Source organism: Lynx rufus, unplaced genomic scaffold (assembly GCF_022079265.1).
Source record: "Lynx rufus isolate CCGP_SWC_20201006 ecotype Redwood Valley unplaced genomic scaffold, mLynRuf1.p SCAF_25, whole genome shotgun sequence".
Taxonomy (NCBI): domain Eukaryota; kingdom Metazoa; phylum Chordata; class Mammalia; order Carnivora; family Felidae; genus Lynx; species Lynx rufus.
In genome coordinates, this window is record NW_025814840.1 from 16,864,966 (window position 1) to 16,882,767 (window position 17,802).

The 17,802-nt window shown below is 43.9% G+C and overlaps 1 protein-coding gene across 2 annotated transcripts in view; it reads left to right on the forward strand.

Annotated features, from left to right (window-relative positions):
• Positions 1-7,395: 7,395 nt before the first annotated feature.
• EGLN1 (egl-9 family hypoxia inducible factor 1) overlaps positions 7,396-17,802 on the forward strand; it is a 55,215-nt gene continuing 44,808 nt past the window's right edge. For both annotated transcript variants that reach the window (XM_047088575.1, XM_047088576.1), the window contains exon 1: positions 7,396-8,735. In XM_047088575.1, coding sequence (XP_046944531.1) covers positions 7,806-8,735 — 930 coding nt within the window. In that variant the 5' untranslated portion in view covers positions 7,396-7,805. The remainder of the gene's footprint in view (positions 8,736-17,802) is intronic.

Here is a 17,802-nt window from a genome sequence, read left to right on the forward strand (position 1 = left end):
TTGATGAATAACTTTTGAATACAGGAATCAAGCTGATACCACTTGAACCTATGATCAATATTTCACCATAAAAAAACGATACTATGACATTATATGCCTCAAGATGTGATGCGTTAGGAAGCATATAGCAAGTACTATGGAATATTCTCATCTAAAATATGGGGGGCGCCTGGGTGGCTCAGTCGGTTGAGCAGCCGACTTCGGCTCAGGTCACGATCTCGCGGTCAGTGAGTTCGAGCCCCGCGTCGGGCTCTGTGCTGACGGCTCAGAGCCTGGAGCCTGTTTCAGATTCTGTGTCTCCCTCTCTCTGACCCTCCCCCGTTCATGCTCTGTCTCCCTCTGTCTCAAAAAAAATTAATAAACATTAAAAAAAAATAAAAAATAAAATATGGAACGGAATTTAACAAACATTTTCGCTCTAACTACTTATCTACAAAAATAAGAGGACTATCTTAAGGACGGAATATAATAAGGAAAGAATCGGCTAAATCCAGAATATGGAATATATCACTTCTCTAGTAAATCAATGGTATGAACAAAAGGGTAAGGTGCTAGTAAAACTGAGTAAAAGGGACTTAACCAAGTGCAATCCATTAACCTTGTTTAGATCTTGAATAGAATAAAGCAACTGTAAAGAGAATCTTTGAGACAATCAGAAAAATTTTAATACTTATGGATAGTATTGAGTTTTTCTTAATTTTGTAAGTGTGATAATGGCATTGCGAATATGGTCTTATTTAAAGTCCTTATCAGACATGGGCTAGATGGGTGACGGGTATGAAGGAGGGCACTTGTGATGAGCACTGAGTGTTGTATATAAGTGACGAATCACTGAATCCTACTCCTGAAACCAAAATCACACTGTTAACTAACTAGAATTTAAATAAAGAAAAAAACCCCCTCCTTATTAGACCTGCATATTGAAGTTGGGATTCGCTTTATGATACTTCAGCCAAAAGAAAAAAAGGACAAATTTAGAGACTACTATGAGTTATATGCCAACAAATTGGATAATCTAGAAGAAATGAATAAATTTCTAGCAACATTCCACTTACCAAGACTGAATCATGAAGTAGAAATTTCTGCTCCCTGATTTCAAAGTAGTATATCACAAAGCTATAGTAATCAAAATAGTATGGTATTAGCCTTTAAAAAAAAAAAAGGATCAATAGGGGTGACTAGGTGGCTCTGTCGGTTAAAGCATCCGATTTTGGCTCAGATCATGATCTCATAGTTCATGAGATGGAGCCCTACGTTGGGCTCTGTGCTGACAGCTCAGAGCCTGGAGCCTGCTTCAGATTCTGTGTCTCCTTCTCTCTCTGCTCCTCCCCTGCTTGCACTCTGTCTCTCCCTCTCTCTCAAAGATAAATAAACATTACAAAAAATCAATAGAACAGAATCAAGAGCACAGAAATAAACCCGCACATACAGAGCCAATTAATTTACAATAAAGAAGCCAAGAGTATCCAGTGGGTAAAGGACAGCCTCTTCAATAAATGGTGTTGGGAAAATTGGACAGCCACATGCAAAAGAAAAAAACTGTTACACTACACACAAAAATTAACTTAAAATGGATTAAAGATTTAAATATAAGACCTGAAACCATAAAATACTTAGAAGAAAACATAGGCAGTCAGCAACTTGACATTGGTCTTCATGGATGACTTTTTATATTTGACACAAGAAGCAAAGGTGACAAAAACAAAACTAAGTGGAACTATGTCAAAATAAAAATCTTCTGCAGGGCAAAGGAAATCATCAACAAAATGAAAAGGCAACCTACTGGATGGCAGAAAATATTTTAAAATCACATATCTGATGAGGGATTAATATCCAAAATTATAAAGAACTTATACAATATAAGAGCAAAAAAGAATCTGATTTAAAAATTGGCAGAAGATCTGAATAGGCATTGCCCCAAAGGCGGCATACAGATGGCCAACAGGTACGTCCAAAGGTGTTCAACATCACTAATTCAGGGAAATGCAAATCAAAACCACAATGAGATACCACCTCACTCTTGTTAGAATGGCTAATTTAGAAAAGACAAGAAGGAACAGGTGTTGGCAGGGATGTGGCGAAAAGGGAATCCTCATACACTGTTGGTAGAAATGTCAATTGGTATAACCACTATAGAAAACAGTATGGAGTTTCCTCAAATAATTAAAAATAGAATTACCGCATGATCCAGCAATTTGACTCCCGGATATTTATCCAAAGAAAATAAAAACACTAACTCAAAAAGATACATTCATTCCATGTTCGCTGCAGCATTATTTACAAAGGCCATGATATGGAAGCATAAGTGTCTGTCGCTGGATGAATGGATAGAGAAGTTGTGAGAAGGTATATAATATTCATATATATGAATATTATTCAGTCACAAAAAAGAAGGAAACCCTGCCATTTGTGACAACATGGATGGACCTTGAGGGTATTATGCTAAGTGAAATAAGTCAGACAGAAAGATAAATACTGTATTATATCACTTATATATGGGGTCTACATGAAAACAACAACAATAACACTAAGCTCATAGACACAGAGAACAGATTGGTGGTTTCCAGAGGTGGGGGTTGGTGGGGTGGGCAAAATGGGTGAAGGTGGTCAGAAGGTACAAACTTCCAGTTAAAAGATAATAAGTCTTGGGGATCTAATGGACCATGTGGTGATTATAGTTAACAATACTGTGCTGTATATGTGAAAGTTACTAAGAGAGTAGAGCTTAAATGTTCACATCACAAGAAAAAAAATTAACTATGTGAGGTGATTGATGTTAACCCAACACATTGTGGTAATCATTTCACAATATGTACATGTGTTAAATTATTATGTGGTATACCTAAAACTAATACAATATTCTACATCAATTATATCGCAATAAAAACAAATTTTTAAAAAGGCAAAATGGGGGTGGAACTAGGTTGTAAAAATGTGGATAATTGTTGAGCTAATCAGGGTCGAGGTTGATTATACAATGACCAATAGTTTTGTGTAGGTTTACATTTTTTGCACACAAAAGAATTCTACAGAAAAAATTATTTAGCTGTCTCCTGCCTAGCTGGGTATAAGCTACTTACTGGGAATACACTCAAAGTCAGTTCAACATTAAGTAATGTTTGTTGGGGGGGAACAAAAGCCCTCATTGTGTAATGATATTAACACACAACACAGTATCCCATGTTCGTTAGTAACACAAAAATTCACTATAGTGAGAAATGGTTTAAAGTTTTATGTTTCTTGAGATGAGATGATCAATTTTTAACTGGATTGGTGAATAAGTTTACAGTCATAAACTGATAAAGTCAGGTGATAGACAAATTTTCCTGAGTATATAAAAAAAACCTTTTTAAATACCTTATTTTCGGAGGAAACCTTAGTAGACGGTAAAGCTGGCCCCACGTACGTGGGGAAGCACACAGCTTATGTGTGCCTCTGGCAGAACCCCCAGTACAGAGAAGAGCAGGTGCTATTTCCCAACGACACCTACTTGTGCACATCCCAAAACTATAGTTAGAAAACAGCTCAGATTTTTAGTTGCTTTCCCAGAACTCAAAGATCGTCTTCCTGTTTATCTTGGTGGGATGCCTATGTGATAACTTGTGATTTTTCTGTTCTCTGTAACATTTTAAAACAAAATTGTCACCGATGGGAAAACAAGAGGTCGTTAGTTAACAATCCGATATTTGATTTTTATTTCCTGAGCGGCGAAGATACTCTCTTGTGAATTTTAAACATGTTTTTAAAGGAGAAATGGGGGTAGTCCCTTGAAGGTTAAGTTGTTCCTTGGGCTTGCCTCGAGTCAACACAGCCATTTCTAAATTCATTTCCTCACTTAGCTCTGTCCTGTGTATTTACTCTCAGCTTCACCTTGATCTTTCAGTAAGTCTCTTGTCAGCTTGTAGTGGATACTGCTTTACAGTTTATGTAAACACTGCCAGGAGAGCAAAGGGAAGCCAGATAGGTGGTCAGTTAGCTTTGACCCAATCCAGTGTGATATGGAGATGACAGAACTTTTACTTAATTCATCCTCTGGTTTCGAGATCTTGATTAGGTTCGGGGCAGGAAACAACTTGTAATAATTCCTGGCTTTGGGAGGCACAAGCCTTTGTTCTCCCCAGAGTATTCGGTAACACACCTAATGCTACTAATCATATAATCCTGAGAATTGGGAGGGACACTCATTGCCTTACTCTTGTTTCACCCTCTGTAAATGGGCATAACAATAGTACCCACCCGACAGTGTTTTTATGAGGATTAAATGAATATTTGCAAAATGATTAGAACAGAGACTGACATAGTATTAAGCACCGTACGTGTTTATAAGATAAATTCCCACATGACAATGTAATTCTTCTGTATAACATCTGAATACGCGGCGACTGCTACAATGCTGGTAGAGTTCCAGAATCTTGTCGGTGAACTTGTCATTGGCTGTTGCGTTGCCAGCAGACGGTTTGGTGAAACCCTCCCTAACTTGGAATTCGTTCACAGACTATTGAGCCTGAATGAATGAAAATTCAGAACTTGTGGATCTTTGGAAACACTTGAAACAATACTTCATATTTGACTTCTGCCTATGAAGATTTTGGAAGTGTCATATTTGACTGATTAGGTATTTTTTTTTATTTTTAAAAAAAAATTTTTTTTTCAACGTTTATTTATTTTTGGGACAGAGAGAGACAGAGCATGAACGGACGAGGGGCAGAGAGAGAGGGAGACACAGAATCGGAAACAGGCTCCAGGCTCTGAGCCATCAGCCCAGAGCCTGACGCAGGGCTGGAACTCACGGACCGCGAGATCGTGACCTGGCTGAAGTCGGACGCTTAACCGACTGCGCCACCCAGGCGCCCCTGATTAGGTATTTTCAAGGTGTACATGTTCAATTTGTGATTTAGTACACTTAATTGGAAAATGAAAGCTAATGAAGGTTTTGACATGGACGTCTATTCTTTTAACTAGGTATCAATGAAAATATAATGAAAAGAGCATATGGAGATGTAAATACACTTGTTTGCACTATGTAGGTAATTCTTATGTAAACATTGCCAGAAGAGCAAATAGTAATTCTTAACAAATAATAATTCTAACAAATTACAAATAGTAATTCTTAACAAAACTGTTGGACTACTTTTAGTACCTACAAATAACTAAGTTTAGAAGACTCAAGTGTTTGTGGAATGAGTGTTCTCCAGTAAAGTTCCTGCCCTTGAGAATTGTTAAGAATTATTTATAATTAGGGTACCTGGGTGGCTTAGTCAGCTGAGCATCTGACTTCGGTTCAGGCCATGATCTCATGGTTCGTGGGTTCAAGCCCCACATCAGGCTCTGTGCTGACAGCTCAGAGCCTGGAGCACACTTCAGATTCTGTGTCTCCCTCTCTCTCTGCCCCTCCCCTGCTCACACTGGTCTCTCTCAAAAATAAATAATAAGCATTTAAAAAATTGCAAGAAAAAAAGAATCATTTATAATTACCATAGCAAAAGGAGGCCTAAGAAGTATTTGGTTTTACTTGTATTGAAATTATACTTTATATAATTTATGTATATCAAAAATGTTTGAAAAGTTTGCTTTCTTAAGCCATTAAATAGTTTCTTTACATTTTAAAGAATTTCTAAACTAATTTGCTTGGAATCTGGATTAGTGCAAAGGGCGGACCCAGCAATTCCTTTTTCTTTGTTCCCTTTCCATCCTATCCATCCCACTCTTTGTGGACACTTGGTCCAAATTCTAGGTTGTCCTTTTTCATTTACAAGTCTACTCCCTGCACTGGACTACATATACACCTCCTGAGTATAACTAGTGTAACTAGTTCATTTGTATGCCAAGGACTTATGGCATGTAGCACGCTCCTAACACATTTGTTGAAAAGCCTAATTAGTAGTATCTGAAACAATATTTTACTCTATTTAATAAAGCTCTGGGATACACAAGTGAGACTGATTCAGATCTAGATTCTTTACAGACAGTTGGGTTTTTAGTTTGGTTTAGAATTTGAAGCTGTGAGTATAACATTTACCTCGGTCTCCCAAAGTCCAAACTAATTGGAATTACTGTCCTCTTTCACCAGGCTGGATTCCCAGGAAACTGTTCATTTATACAGAGGAACTTAATTACACTTTTAAGTTCTGTATAGTTGGTAAAGAGCTTTGATGTTTTGGATTCAGGCTAATTTCTTAAAAAATATTCTACAGAGTGGTTTATAATTATTCCTTATATTCTTCTGCCTTTGACCTACACCTTTCAACTTCTATGTTGTCTGAAAGACCATCACCTCAAGGACTGACGACGTTACTTGCAATCTATTCAGACGATATGGAAGCCTAGCACAGAATTTCCACATTAGCAGGTGTTCAATAAAAATTCTGACAATCAAAATCGCAGCTCTTTTTATTCTTAAATGGCGTGCGGAAAGAAATCTTTGGCTTATTTCTGATAAGGTTTTCACGTTATATAAAACAAAGAACTGTATTCATCTGCGTACCAGCGACTGTCAATACGAGATTTTTTTTTCTTTTAAGACGTTAACGTAGCAGTGTTCATTGACCACCAAAGTCCAATTCTCAGTAGTTTCATCCGTTTGAATTTAAGTGCCTGAATGTGGATACCGGAATGCGCATTAACTCATCGAACTTGGTAGCCAAAAATTTCTTCACAAGGTTTGACACTCGCCAAGATTTCACAGGGCTTAGAAATGGTTTTTAAAAAATTGAAACAAAACTTCAGCACCTTTAAATGTAGCTCGAACGGGGCATAGGGGCTTGGATGAACACCGCAGCAATAATTAGTACTTTTAACCATTTCAGGCCTCGAAATGGGGGCTGTGTTGGTGTGATGGGAAAAGCAGCCTTGGAATCTGACAGAGTCTAATTCCTGGATTCCGTCCAGTCCTGCGTGACCTTGGGCGAGTTACTTTACTTCTCTGAATTTCCGTTTCCTCCTAGGCAAAAAACCAGGCGAGAGCCACCTTGCAGCGTAGGCTGGAGCGCGCCTAGCGCACACCGGGTGGGCCCTAAACAAATAGCAGCCATCTTCTGGTCCCCCGCTCGGCGCCGCAACCCCCAGCAGGTGTAGGCACCGTCCGCGGCGTAGGGCCCGGCGGCGGCCGAGCGGCCCCGCCCTTCCGCCCTCCCGGGCCTGCCCCTCGGCGTCCCCGCGCCGGCCTCCGCGTCCCGAGCCCGCCCCGGGCGGAGCCCGCAGAGGGGCGGGGGCAGGGCGCCGGGACCGACTCCGAGGCCCAGCCCCGCCGAGCCGCGTGCGGGGGAGCGGAGGCGGCCCCGGCGCCGCCCGCGCCCGAGCGTGTGTGCTCGGCCGCCGCCCCCTCGGCCCTCCCCTCGGCCCTCCCCTCGGCCCCCTCCGCCCTCGCGCGCCGCCCGCCCGGGTCGCGGCGGGGCCGTGGTGTACGTGCAGAGCGCGCAGAGCGAGTGGCGCCCGCACTCCCTGCGCTCTTCCACAGGCCGGGCCGGGCAGCCCCGGACGGTGAGGCGGCGGCGGCGGCCGGGGCGGCCGATCTCGCGCGTCCGGGCCCGCGTGCCCGAGCGGAGGTCGCCGTCCGCCGCGCAGGCCGCGGTCCCTCAGCTCGCGGCAGCGATGAGGCGCTGAGGCGGCCGCCGGCGCTGCGCGGCAGGACCCGAGGACGAGGCAGCGGCCGGGCCGAGAGCGCGGGGCGCCGGCCTCCCTCAGGCGAGGAGTGGCGGGTGCGTGGCGCAGTGACGGCCTCTGCCGCTCCGCCCGTTCCCCGGCCCCGGGCGAGGCCCTCTGGCCGCCACCCGTCCTGCTCGGCCGCCGTCGCCAACGCCGCCGCCATGGCTAATGACAGCGGCGGGCCCGGCGGGCCGAGCCCGAGCGAGCGAGACCGGCAGTACTGCGAGCTGTGCGGGAAGATGGAGAACCTGCTGCGCTGCAGCCGCTGCCGCAGCTCCTTCTACTGCAGCAAGGAGCACCAGCGCCAGGACTGGAAGAAGCACAAGCTAGTGTGCCAGGGCGGCGAGGGCGCCCCGGGCCCCGGAGCGGGCCAGCACCGGCACCCCGGCTCCGCGCCGCCCGCCTCCGCGCCGCCGCCCAGGGCCGGCGGGGCCGGGGCCAGGGAGGCCAGGAAGGCAGTGCCGCGCCGGGACAGCGCCGCCGCCGTCGAGAATGCGGGCGCGCGGGCCGCCGGGGACGCGGCCAAGGCAAAGGCCAAGCCCGCGGCCGACCCCGCGGCGGCCGCTCCCCCGCTTCGCGCGGCTGCAGGCGGCCAGGGCCAGGCGGCGGCGGCGGCGGCCGAGGTGGAGCCCGCGAAGGAGGAGGCGCTGGCCCGCGCGTCGCAGTACCAGGAGAAGGCGAACCTGTACCCGCCGAGCAACACGCCGGGCGAGGGGCTGAGCCACGGCGGCGGCCTGCGGCCCAACGGGCAGACGAAGCCCCTGCCGGCGCTGAAGCTGGCGCTGGAGTACATCGTGCCGTGCATGAACAAGCACGGCATCTGTGTGGTGGACGACTTCCTGGGCAAGGAGACCGGGCAGCAGATCGGCGACGAGGTGCGCGCCCTGCACGACACCGGCAAGTTCACGGACGGGCAGCTGGTCAGCCAGAAGAGTGACTCGTCCAAGGACATCCGAGGCGATAAGATCACCTGGATCGAGGGCAAGGAGCCCGGCTGCGAAACCATCGGGCGGCTCATGAGCAGCATGGACGACCTGATCCGCCACTGTAACGGGAAGCTGGGCAACTACAAAATCAATGGCCGGACGAAAGTAAGTGAGTGCTAGAGGGTGGCGCTGGACATCTCTTACTGGGCGGGCAGCCCCCCTGCCCGGCGACGGGAGCCGCTCAGGGCAGAGGAGCACGGCTTCTCTGTATAAAAGTAATTTCCTTCTTGTGTAGCACCCCCATAAGAAAAAGGAATATAATCCGTGCAGTAGGTGCTTATCTAGGTAGCTGCTTTCTCTGTGCCCGCTATTTTCCACTTAACTGCCCGTTGACAAGCCTAAGTGCATGGTTTTGTGGCTAAACTTAGGCCTTCCCTTTCACTTGGCTTTTTTTCTTCCCCCTCCTTTTCCCTTGCACTGTTAGTCCATTCAAACCTGACTGGAGTTTTAGCCTCCCGGTTTGGGGATATTAGGGTAGGACCCAAAGCAAGAGCTGGTTCTGGATATGCCTTGTGTCTGCATATGCCCCTCAATTCTCTGTGGTGTTGGAGCCAGGGGTCAGATTGTGGTTTACAGAGTGGAATGCTGTGTTTAGTTTAAGAATCTGCCAACTTGCCCACGAAAAGATAAACTTAAAATAGGCATGTAGTCCAAAGACTCCTCATATTCGGGAGCTTGGCTGCTCCCCTCTCACTATTGCTCTTTCCCCCCTTCCTGTCCCTTCTGTTTTGAAACCCACTACAAAAAACGGGGAAAGAAGTATTTCCGTCTTTAGACCTTTCAGTGTAGGTAGGTTACATTTTTAGCAGAGGTTTCCTTTATTTGCTTTGTTAGTGTAATCCTCCTGTTGAAAAAGCTGTGTTGTAGCTTCCTGGAAGAAAAAAACAACAACAACACGGAATTGTAGCAGGAGGGAGGGCTGGTTCTGAAGTCTCAATTTGGTGGAATCTCTTTGTTTTCTCTTGTTTTTCCCCAACAGATTCTTTAGTTCGTACCTACTCTAATCCTTCTTCTCTCCTCTAGATGGTAAATGGGAGACTCTTCCCTCCTTAATACTCTCTCCCAGTTCTTTTTCATTTTACTTGCCAGGTCTTAATCTTTTCTTTGTATCCGGCTCCTCCCCAGGCCACCCTGCTCCACCCTCCTCCACCATCAATCTCTGTCTGATTTTTTGAGTTTTGAGAGCTTGTCTTAGGAGATCATCACATGTGTGTGTTTGTGCACGCATGCTGACTCTTGCCTCTGGTTCTTTTGTGTGTTGTCAGGGCGTCTTTTTTAGCTGTCGTTGTGGGTGACTCTCAGGCTGCCTGAAAGGCTGAGCATAAGGCAATGAGGAAAGTTCTAAACATGAAAATCTTGTGGGGGAAAATACAACGCCAAGTCTGATTTATATATTGCCGCTTTATTAGTGGATGAAGGCACATGTCTGAAGGTCATGTAGTTTGAAAAACTGAGCAGTTTCTTAATGTTAAGCTGGAAGAGAAAAAGGGGTCTGATTAGACCTCAGTCTTGGTCTTCAATGAGAATTTCATTTATATTTAAAAAAAACAAAAAACTTTGTCATAGATCAGATCTGAATACAGTCACGGACTCTAGAGCAGGACAGGAACTAGCTTGAAGGGATATTAATATAGCTCTGTGCAGACTGACCAGAGTAGTTAGTTGAGGCATAAGCTTAAGGTGAAGTCCTGAAGAAGTCAATGTCCTAAATCTTCCTTGATCTGCTTTCCTTAGTTAATTTAGCTTTCCAAGTTAAGCTAAGCCCTCTCCTATTCTCCCTGTTTTCACCTGTCCTCAGGGAAGGGACAGGTGTTAGAGCTGTTAGTCAGCCCAGCTGTTAGAGAAGTTGCTTGTCATGGGGAGCTCCTTCCTCAGGTGTCCCAGTGGCTGAAGGGAGCAGTAGTTGAGGTTTTAAATCACTTGACTGCACATACTGTCATATGATAAAGGACTTGCTGAAGGACGGTCAGACTGTTAAGCTCTTTGGATTGATCTTTCCTTACATTAATTTTCAGGGCACAGTTTGAAAATCTGTGAGTTATTGTTGGGAATCCCCTTCATTGTATTTGGTTGAGAGAGTTTTTGTTAAGCGTGTTTAATCATGTAATTTTAGTATTGCTTAAAAAAACACCAAAAACAAATATCTTGCTGTGAGGGAATGGGAGGGCAATCAGATTATTAGCCACCGTGCATTGAGCTAGCACAGTGGACTAGGCACCAGATTAAGCCCGGGAGAGACATGATCACAATAATCTTCATCCTATGAAGTAGGTAGTAGTATTCCTAATTTCCATTTGAGAAGGTTTCAGGTCTGACTCGCCTAAGGTCTACCACTTAATGATAACCTCACTGGGATTCAAATTTAGGTCCTTCAGATATCAAGCCCCAGGCTTTTCTACTACTGTGCATGTAGGTAGGATATAGATAAGATGTAGATTACCTAGCATACTGGAACTAAAATTTGGTAGATTTTATTGACAGTGGTAGTCTTGTATGTGAATAACTGTACTTTATGGTTAGGCTCTATAAACTTTTTATTAGGTGACTACACAATGCTTATTTCAAATGTTTATTTCAGTGACTGCAAAGCCATTTTAAAACTAGCTATTTCAGTGTTGGTCATTTCGGGATAACTTGTAAGAGGGGCAGAATATGGGTACACAATGGCATTAGAGAGAGGGTCTTCAATGAAGAATTCTGTTGTCCTTTACAACACTAGAGTGATTTAAAAAGTTACTTGCGTCAAACGTGTAGTGTTTTTCTCACTTAGCTCTTCACAGCAACTCTGTAAAATAGATTGTTGATATGTTATTCCTGTGTGTAGGTTAGAAAAGTGAGTCTCAGGGAATCGTGCACTTGTTGGAAATCATGCAGCATACCAGGACTTAAACTGAAGTTTTCTGACCAAGATTCTGATGTCCTTTTTTATTTTTATTATCTACTGTGTGGTCTTTGTGTGTCTGAGGGCCTGATAATCAGATGAGGTATAATTGGTTGTGGCTCATTGAGCGTTAGACTCTGATTTCCCCCAAGTTTCTACTTCAGGCATGCTTATCTGGCTCACTGTTTGTCCAACTGCTTTAAAAGAGGAATTGCAAGGGAAGGATGAAGTAATACACAAGGACACTGATGTAACCCGCGTCAAGTTTCCACTTTCTCTGGTCCTTTTATTGGGATTTTCCCCTCTTTTGCCCTTAGACTGACCTTTGATCCTTTTTCCTTTCTCATACCCTTTCTTTAGCTGGCAGTGGTGTTCAGGCAGGAGAAATCATGGTCTGCTGATTTGTGGACTTAAGAAATCATAAGGGCCTTGACTTGGGTGGAGATAGACAAGAAGCGCAGACCAGCGGGGATTGCGGGGATCACGGGGAAATGCCGAACCTTAAGGGAGTGATAAGATAGGTTGAGGCTACGAAGAAGGCCAGATATATCTAAGATTTTTTGTTAGTGTCGTAGTTGGTCTGCTGTGGCTGATTATGGCTTTTAGAGCAAAGAATAGGATGAGGATTATCATCACTGCTGTAGACATGTGACAGTCCTAGATGTTACAAACCAAACCAAACTTCTCAATCCACTTCTGCCACTTTCCTCTGTACTCTTGACATCCACCATGTATAAAGGGGAGCAGCCTGTTCAATGTCTTAATAGCTAAATCAGTCTTAAAGATCAAAGTCCATTATTCTGTATGCAGAAAGGTTGAAAATATGGCAGCTGCAGTAATAACAGTTTCACTGTAGTGCTTTACAGTTAAAAGAGATTCGTTTGGACTGAAAGAGTGGTCTTCATAGGTTGTTATGGAATCAAGGTCAACTTTGTAGGAAAATGTATAATGAGTTAGTTTGCATGTAGTTCACATATAACGTAACTCCTTTAACTGTAAAGGAATTTCATTAAAAATCTTTTTTAATGTTTATTCATTTGAGAGAGAGAGAGAGAGAGAGGGAGGGAGAGAGAGAGGCAGAGAGAAAGGGAGACACAGAAACCAAAGCAGGCTCCAGGTTCTAAGCCATCAGCACAGAGCCCAATGCGGGGCTTGAACTCAGGAACCGTGAGATCATGACCTGAGCCGAAGTTGGACGCTTCACCAACTAAGCCACCCCTGCGCCCTAAGGAATTTTATTTTAAATCAAAAGGAGTTTGGGGGCACCTGGATGGCTCAATCAGTCAAGCGTCTGACTCTTGATTTCGGCTCAGGTCGTGATCTCATGGTTCATGGGATTGAGCCCCGTGTTGGGCTCTGCACTGACAGCATGGAGCCTGCTTAGGATTCTCTGTCTCTGTCTCTCTTTCCCTCCCTCCCTCCCTCCCTCTCTCTGTCTCTCTCCCTCCCTCACCCTCTCTCCCCCACTCACGCATGCGCTCGCTCTCTCAAAATTAGGAATTGAACAAAAAAACAACTTTAAATCAAAAGGGGCTTTTTGTTTGCACGTTGATAATTCTTCACTCATCTATTACCTAGTAAGCTGCAAAAATATCCCATGAGACCTTAGTCACACAAGAGGACAGCATCTGAACGTGGAAGGAGGCTGGACTTTGTGCTGCTGTTCAGTCTGGCTGGGCTCCTGGATCAGCCACTGTTTCTGTGTCCTTGAGCCACTTGCTTAATATTTCTGAGCTTCGGTGAATGACTCCATTTGCACAGTGGCGTTAAATCCATACCTGCCTTTTCTGCCTTGCGGGCTTGCTGTGAGGAGTACACATAATTATACATATAAAGGCACTTTTTAAAATTTAAAGCAAGGTTGTGAAACCTTTGTTAACTATTACTCTTCTCATCATAAAAGTTTTCAGTTTTTCTGATCCTTTCTGGAAGAGTTCTATGCTTTTCCTGTGTTTTCCCCACTTATAACCCAGAGGGGAAGAGACCGAGAATGATCACCCATGTTTGACATGACCACTACCACTACCCCCCACCAACACATTCGTTTCTTTTTTAAACAGAGGAAATAAGTCCCAGAGAGGTTAAGTGACTTGTTCAAGGTCATAGAGCTCCTTACTGACAAATCAGACTGACGTTTGATTCACTTCTTTCTTACACCTGCAACTTTTTGCTGCATCTCTTGGAAAAATGGACATACTCCTACTTAACTAATTTTGGTGTATTTTATACCATTTTTGAGAATTGCTTGAACATTTATAACTTCCCTTTTCTTCTCCCTCTTATTCCTCTCATTGTACACTTTGGCTTATCTGACCTATTTAAAATTTTCCTCCTTTGGTTAATTCCTCCCTAATTTCCCCAGATGTTCTTTATTCACCTTCTTTTCTCTCCTCCAACATTCAAGCCATCTTCCTGAAGGAGGCCTACCCTCTCATGTTTCCTTAGTAGGAACTGTCTTTCCATACTCTGCATTTCTGATTTACACTTTCATTCTCTGTTTTCCTCCCCCTTCCTTTTTTCACTATCAGACTGCAAATCTATGTTTGTTCATCTTCTCCAATGTTTTCTGAAGGCTGTGCCTTGCTGGTATGCCTTTGGATAGTGTTATCAGCTTAGTCTTTTTTTTTTTTTTTTTTTTTGAGAGAAAACATAAGGGAGAGGGGCAGAGAGACAGAGAATCTTTTTTTTTTTTAATGTTTATTATTTTGTGTGTGTGTGAGAGAGAGAGAGCATGTGAGCAGGTGAAGGGCAGAGAGGGAGGGAGGGACAGAGAATCCCAAGCAGGCTCCTTGTTTTCAGCACAGAGCCTGATGTAGGTTTGATCCCACAGCCCTGGGATCATGACCTTAGCGGAAATCAAGAGTTGGATGCACAACTGACTGAGCCACCCGGGTGCTCCTATTTAATGTTTTGCTTTTCTCCTGTTTCATTTTTTTTTGCTTTAGACTTTAAAGTGAAACCAAATGTTTCAGTCCCTTTCATTTGAATCCATGCTTAGAGGGTTTTCATAGATGCAGTTTACTACTGTGCTTGCATTTTGCTACCATGCTTGTGTGCTATCTCCTTTTCCACTGTGCCCTTGTTTCTGTACTTGAAACCCTGTAACTATGGGATGGCATTCCTGTCATTTATTGAACCATATTCCTAGCTTTTCTTGGACTCTTATTCCAGCTGAAAGCCTTCCGTTCTGAAAAACAAAACAAAACAAAAACAAACAAGTCTTCCCTTAAACTATTTTTTTTTTTTGCACTTGTATTTCCTGGTCCAAACTCTGAACTGTTCTGCCACCTTTATGGGAATGTCTTCTACTTTGTTATCACATTTTCCCAGAACCAACTCACATTTCTGTTTCCAAAGAGCTTAGATAGTATCTGTAGTCTCTATATGCTCATTAACACCGCTAGAACCTTTTCACGTGTTTGGAGTCCTCATTTTCCTTACTCAGTGTCCCAAATCCCATTTCTTTACAAAAGTGAAGTGTATGTATTCTTGGTTCCCCCTTATTCCTGTCCTCTGAGTCCTGTTTTGATAATCTCTTCTGTCCTTCGTTCATTCACCAAATACGAAGTGAGTACTTTGCGGTTCTAGGAGTTAGGATTACCTTAACAACAACAAAAAAGCCCTCGTTCTCACGGGGCTTACATTCTACTTGAGGTGGGTGAAAGGTGGGGAGAGACTGTCAATAAACAAGTGTGTAAGTAAATATACAACACGTTAGGTGGCAAATATTAAGGCAGAAGGTAAACAAGGCCAACATTAAGTCGAAAAGTAAACAGGGGGTACTCTCTTAGGATCCATAAAGTAGTAAGATGATATTTAAGGAGACGCTTGAACAAAACAAGGACCTGGCTTATGTGGATACATGCAAGAAGAACATTGCAAGTAAAGATACTACAGAGCAGATACAACAGTGCTCGGCGTGTTGGGAATACTGTGGTTAAAGCAGAGCGAGGGAGGGGGTGTGGTAAGGATGCAATCAGTGAAGCAGTGGGAGAAGAAGGAAGAGCAGTTCATGTAGGATTTTGCCTCGTAGGCAGGAACGGTGGGTTTTATCCTAGGTGATGGGGAGGCCATTGGGGAGTTTGTTTTAAAAGCTCTCTGTGGCTGCCGGGTTGGAGTAGACTGGAGGGGAGCAAGAACACCAGTGAGGAAATCCTTGTAGTCGTCTAGGCTCTAGAAGACGGTGGCTTAAATCAGAGTAGCAACTGCAGACATGGTGAAAACGGGTTGGGTTCTGGGTATATTTTCAAAGTAGAGTCAGTGAGATTCGCTGATGGATTTGACGTGAGGTGTGAAAGAAAGGAAGGCGTCAGAGTGACTCCAAGGGTTTTGGCTTGAGCATTGGGAGGAAATAATTATTATTTTGTTTTGCCCTAACTCTCTGCCTTTCTTCTCTTGCCCCACTTTTTCAGTTTCTATTTATAGCAGCTTGTTGACACTTATTTTGCAGCCAGAGCTACAGAAAAAAGTTCTGCGCTCTTCTTTTGCACATTCCTTCAAGTTGGCTGTGCTTGCTGCTACCGTTGTTGACCTTACAGCCCATCTTTTCTTCTCCAGAGGCTTTATGGCTTCCTTGCACAGTGTGCGCTCCCGTCAGCCCTACCGCGGGGGCTGCCTGCAGGGATTGCTGCGGGAAACCTTGCCACATTTCTGGTGCTGTCCGCAAGCCTGGCTGTGACTTCTCGCATGAACTGCTCACTTAAGATGGCTTACAGATACAAATCACGTAAAAAGAATTACACGGATTGGGAAAGTCTAGGGAAACACTGGGGAAAATTGAATGGTTCAATGTGAGAGACAAGCAAAGATGTAGATTAAATGTCCAGATAAAGTCAGAAATAAAACACCTTCATGTAAATATGCTGTGGAAACTCAAACGACAATAGAAAATTGAGAAGAGCTAGAAGGAATATAAAATATCAAAAGTAATCCCATTGACATATAGAGATAACACAGGATGATGTGATAGCTTCCTGTAGTAAGGAAGGAGGGGATAAATTTATGATTGCTTGGGGACCATATTCAGTGGTCTGAAAAGAGGCCAGAGAAATAGTTCCCATAGCCTTATTGATAAGTTCCCATTACAATATTGTATCCAGGACTTTGAAGGATAAGAAGCCTTGGTTTTGACTCCAGGGTGAGGGGAGGGCCCAGAAGTATGGTTGAACATTAGGTTATTGTGTATGAAATGGTTTTAAAATTTTTAAACCTGAAGAGTCGAACATGAGCTTATAGAATCTAGGAATCTGTACTCTCAATTTAATTCAAACAACTTCAGTTTAGGACTAAATAATAAAACCTAGGTAGGAAATAGCAGATCTAGCCAATTAATTGGAAAGGTCTAATAAGGATTTTGGAGTAATCAGAGATTGACCATGCATCTGAATTTTTTCTCAGTATAGGTACTCAGTTCTCATCTATAAATGGTAACTAGAAGTTCAGAGTCTATAGTTTTGTCTTATAATTATCCTTCATTCTAGCTCTAGAAAGTTTTTACCTTCTGTTGTGCCTTCCTCTGACTTCTTCACACTATTCCTCTGAAATAGGTGTCTTAAAAGTTACTTTTTTTTTTAATGTTTATTTATTTTTGAGAAAGAGAGAGAGAGTGCGAGTGAAGGAGCACAGAGAGAGGGAGACACAGAATCTGAAGCAGGCTCTAGGCTCCCAGCTGTCAGCACAGAACCTGATGCAGGGCTCGGACTCGGGAACCGTGAGATCATGACCTGAGCCGAAGTCAGACACTTAACCGACTGAGCCACCCAGGCAGCGCTGACTATAGTTTTTTCTTGAAGTTCAGTTCTTAATTTTCTCCTCATCTCTGTCAGAAGACACAGGTAGGAAGAACTTGAAACATCTCTGTTTCTATACTTTTCTTTTGCCTATTGCTACATAACAAACTACCCCAAAACGTAGTGACTTAAAACAGTACGGATTTATTATCTCACAATTCCTGTAAATCAGGAATCTGGGCACAGCCTAGCTTCATCCTTGCCTTCACTGTTCCTCAAGATGTCGGCAAGGGTCTGCACTCTCCTTCCAAGGCTTGAATGGGGTGTGTCTGCTTTCAAGCTCACTCTCTGGATGTTGGGGGCATTCATTTTCTCATGGGTTTTTGGACTGAGGGCCTCAGTTCCTTGCCATGTGGGTCTCTCCAACACAGGAACTCACTTCATCAAAGCGTGCAAGCCCAGAATGCCCCAGCAAGACTGAAGTCGCAGGCTTTTGCAGCCTAACCACGGAGACATCCATCACCTGTACAGGATTCTTTTGTTAGCAGCAAGTCACAAGATT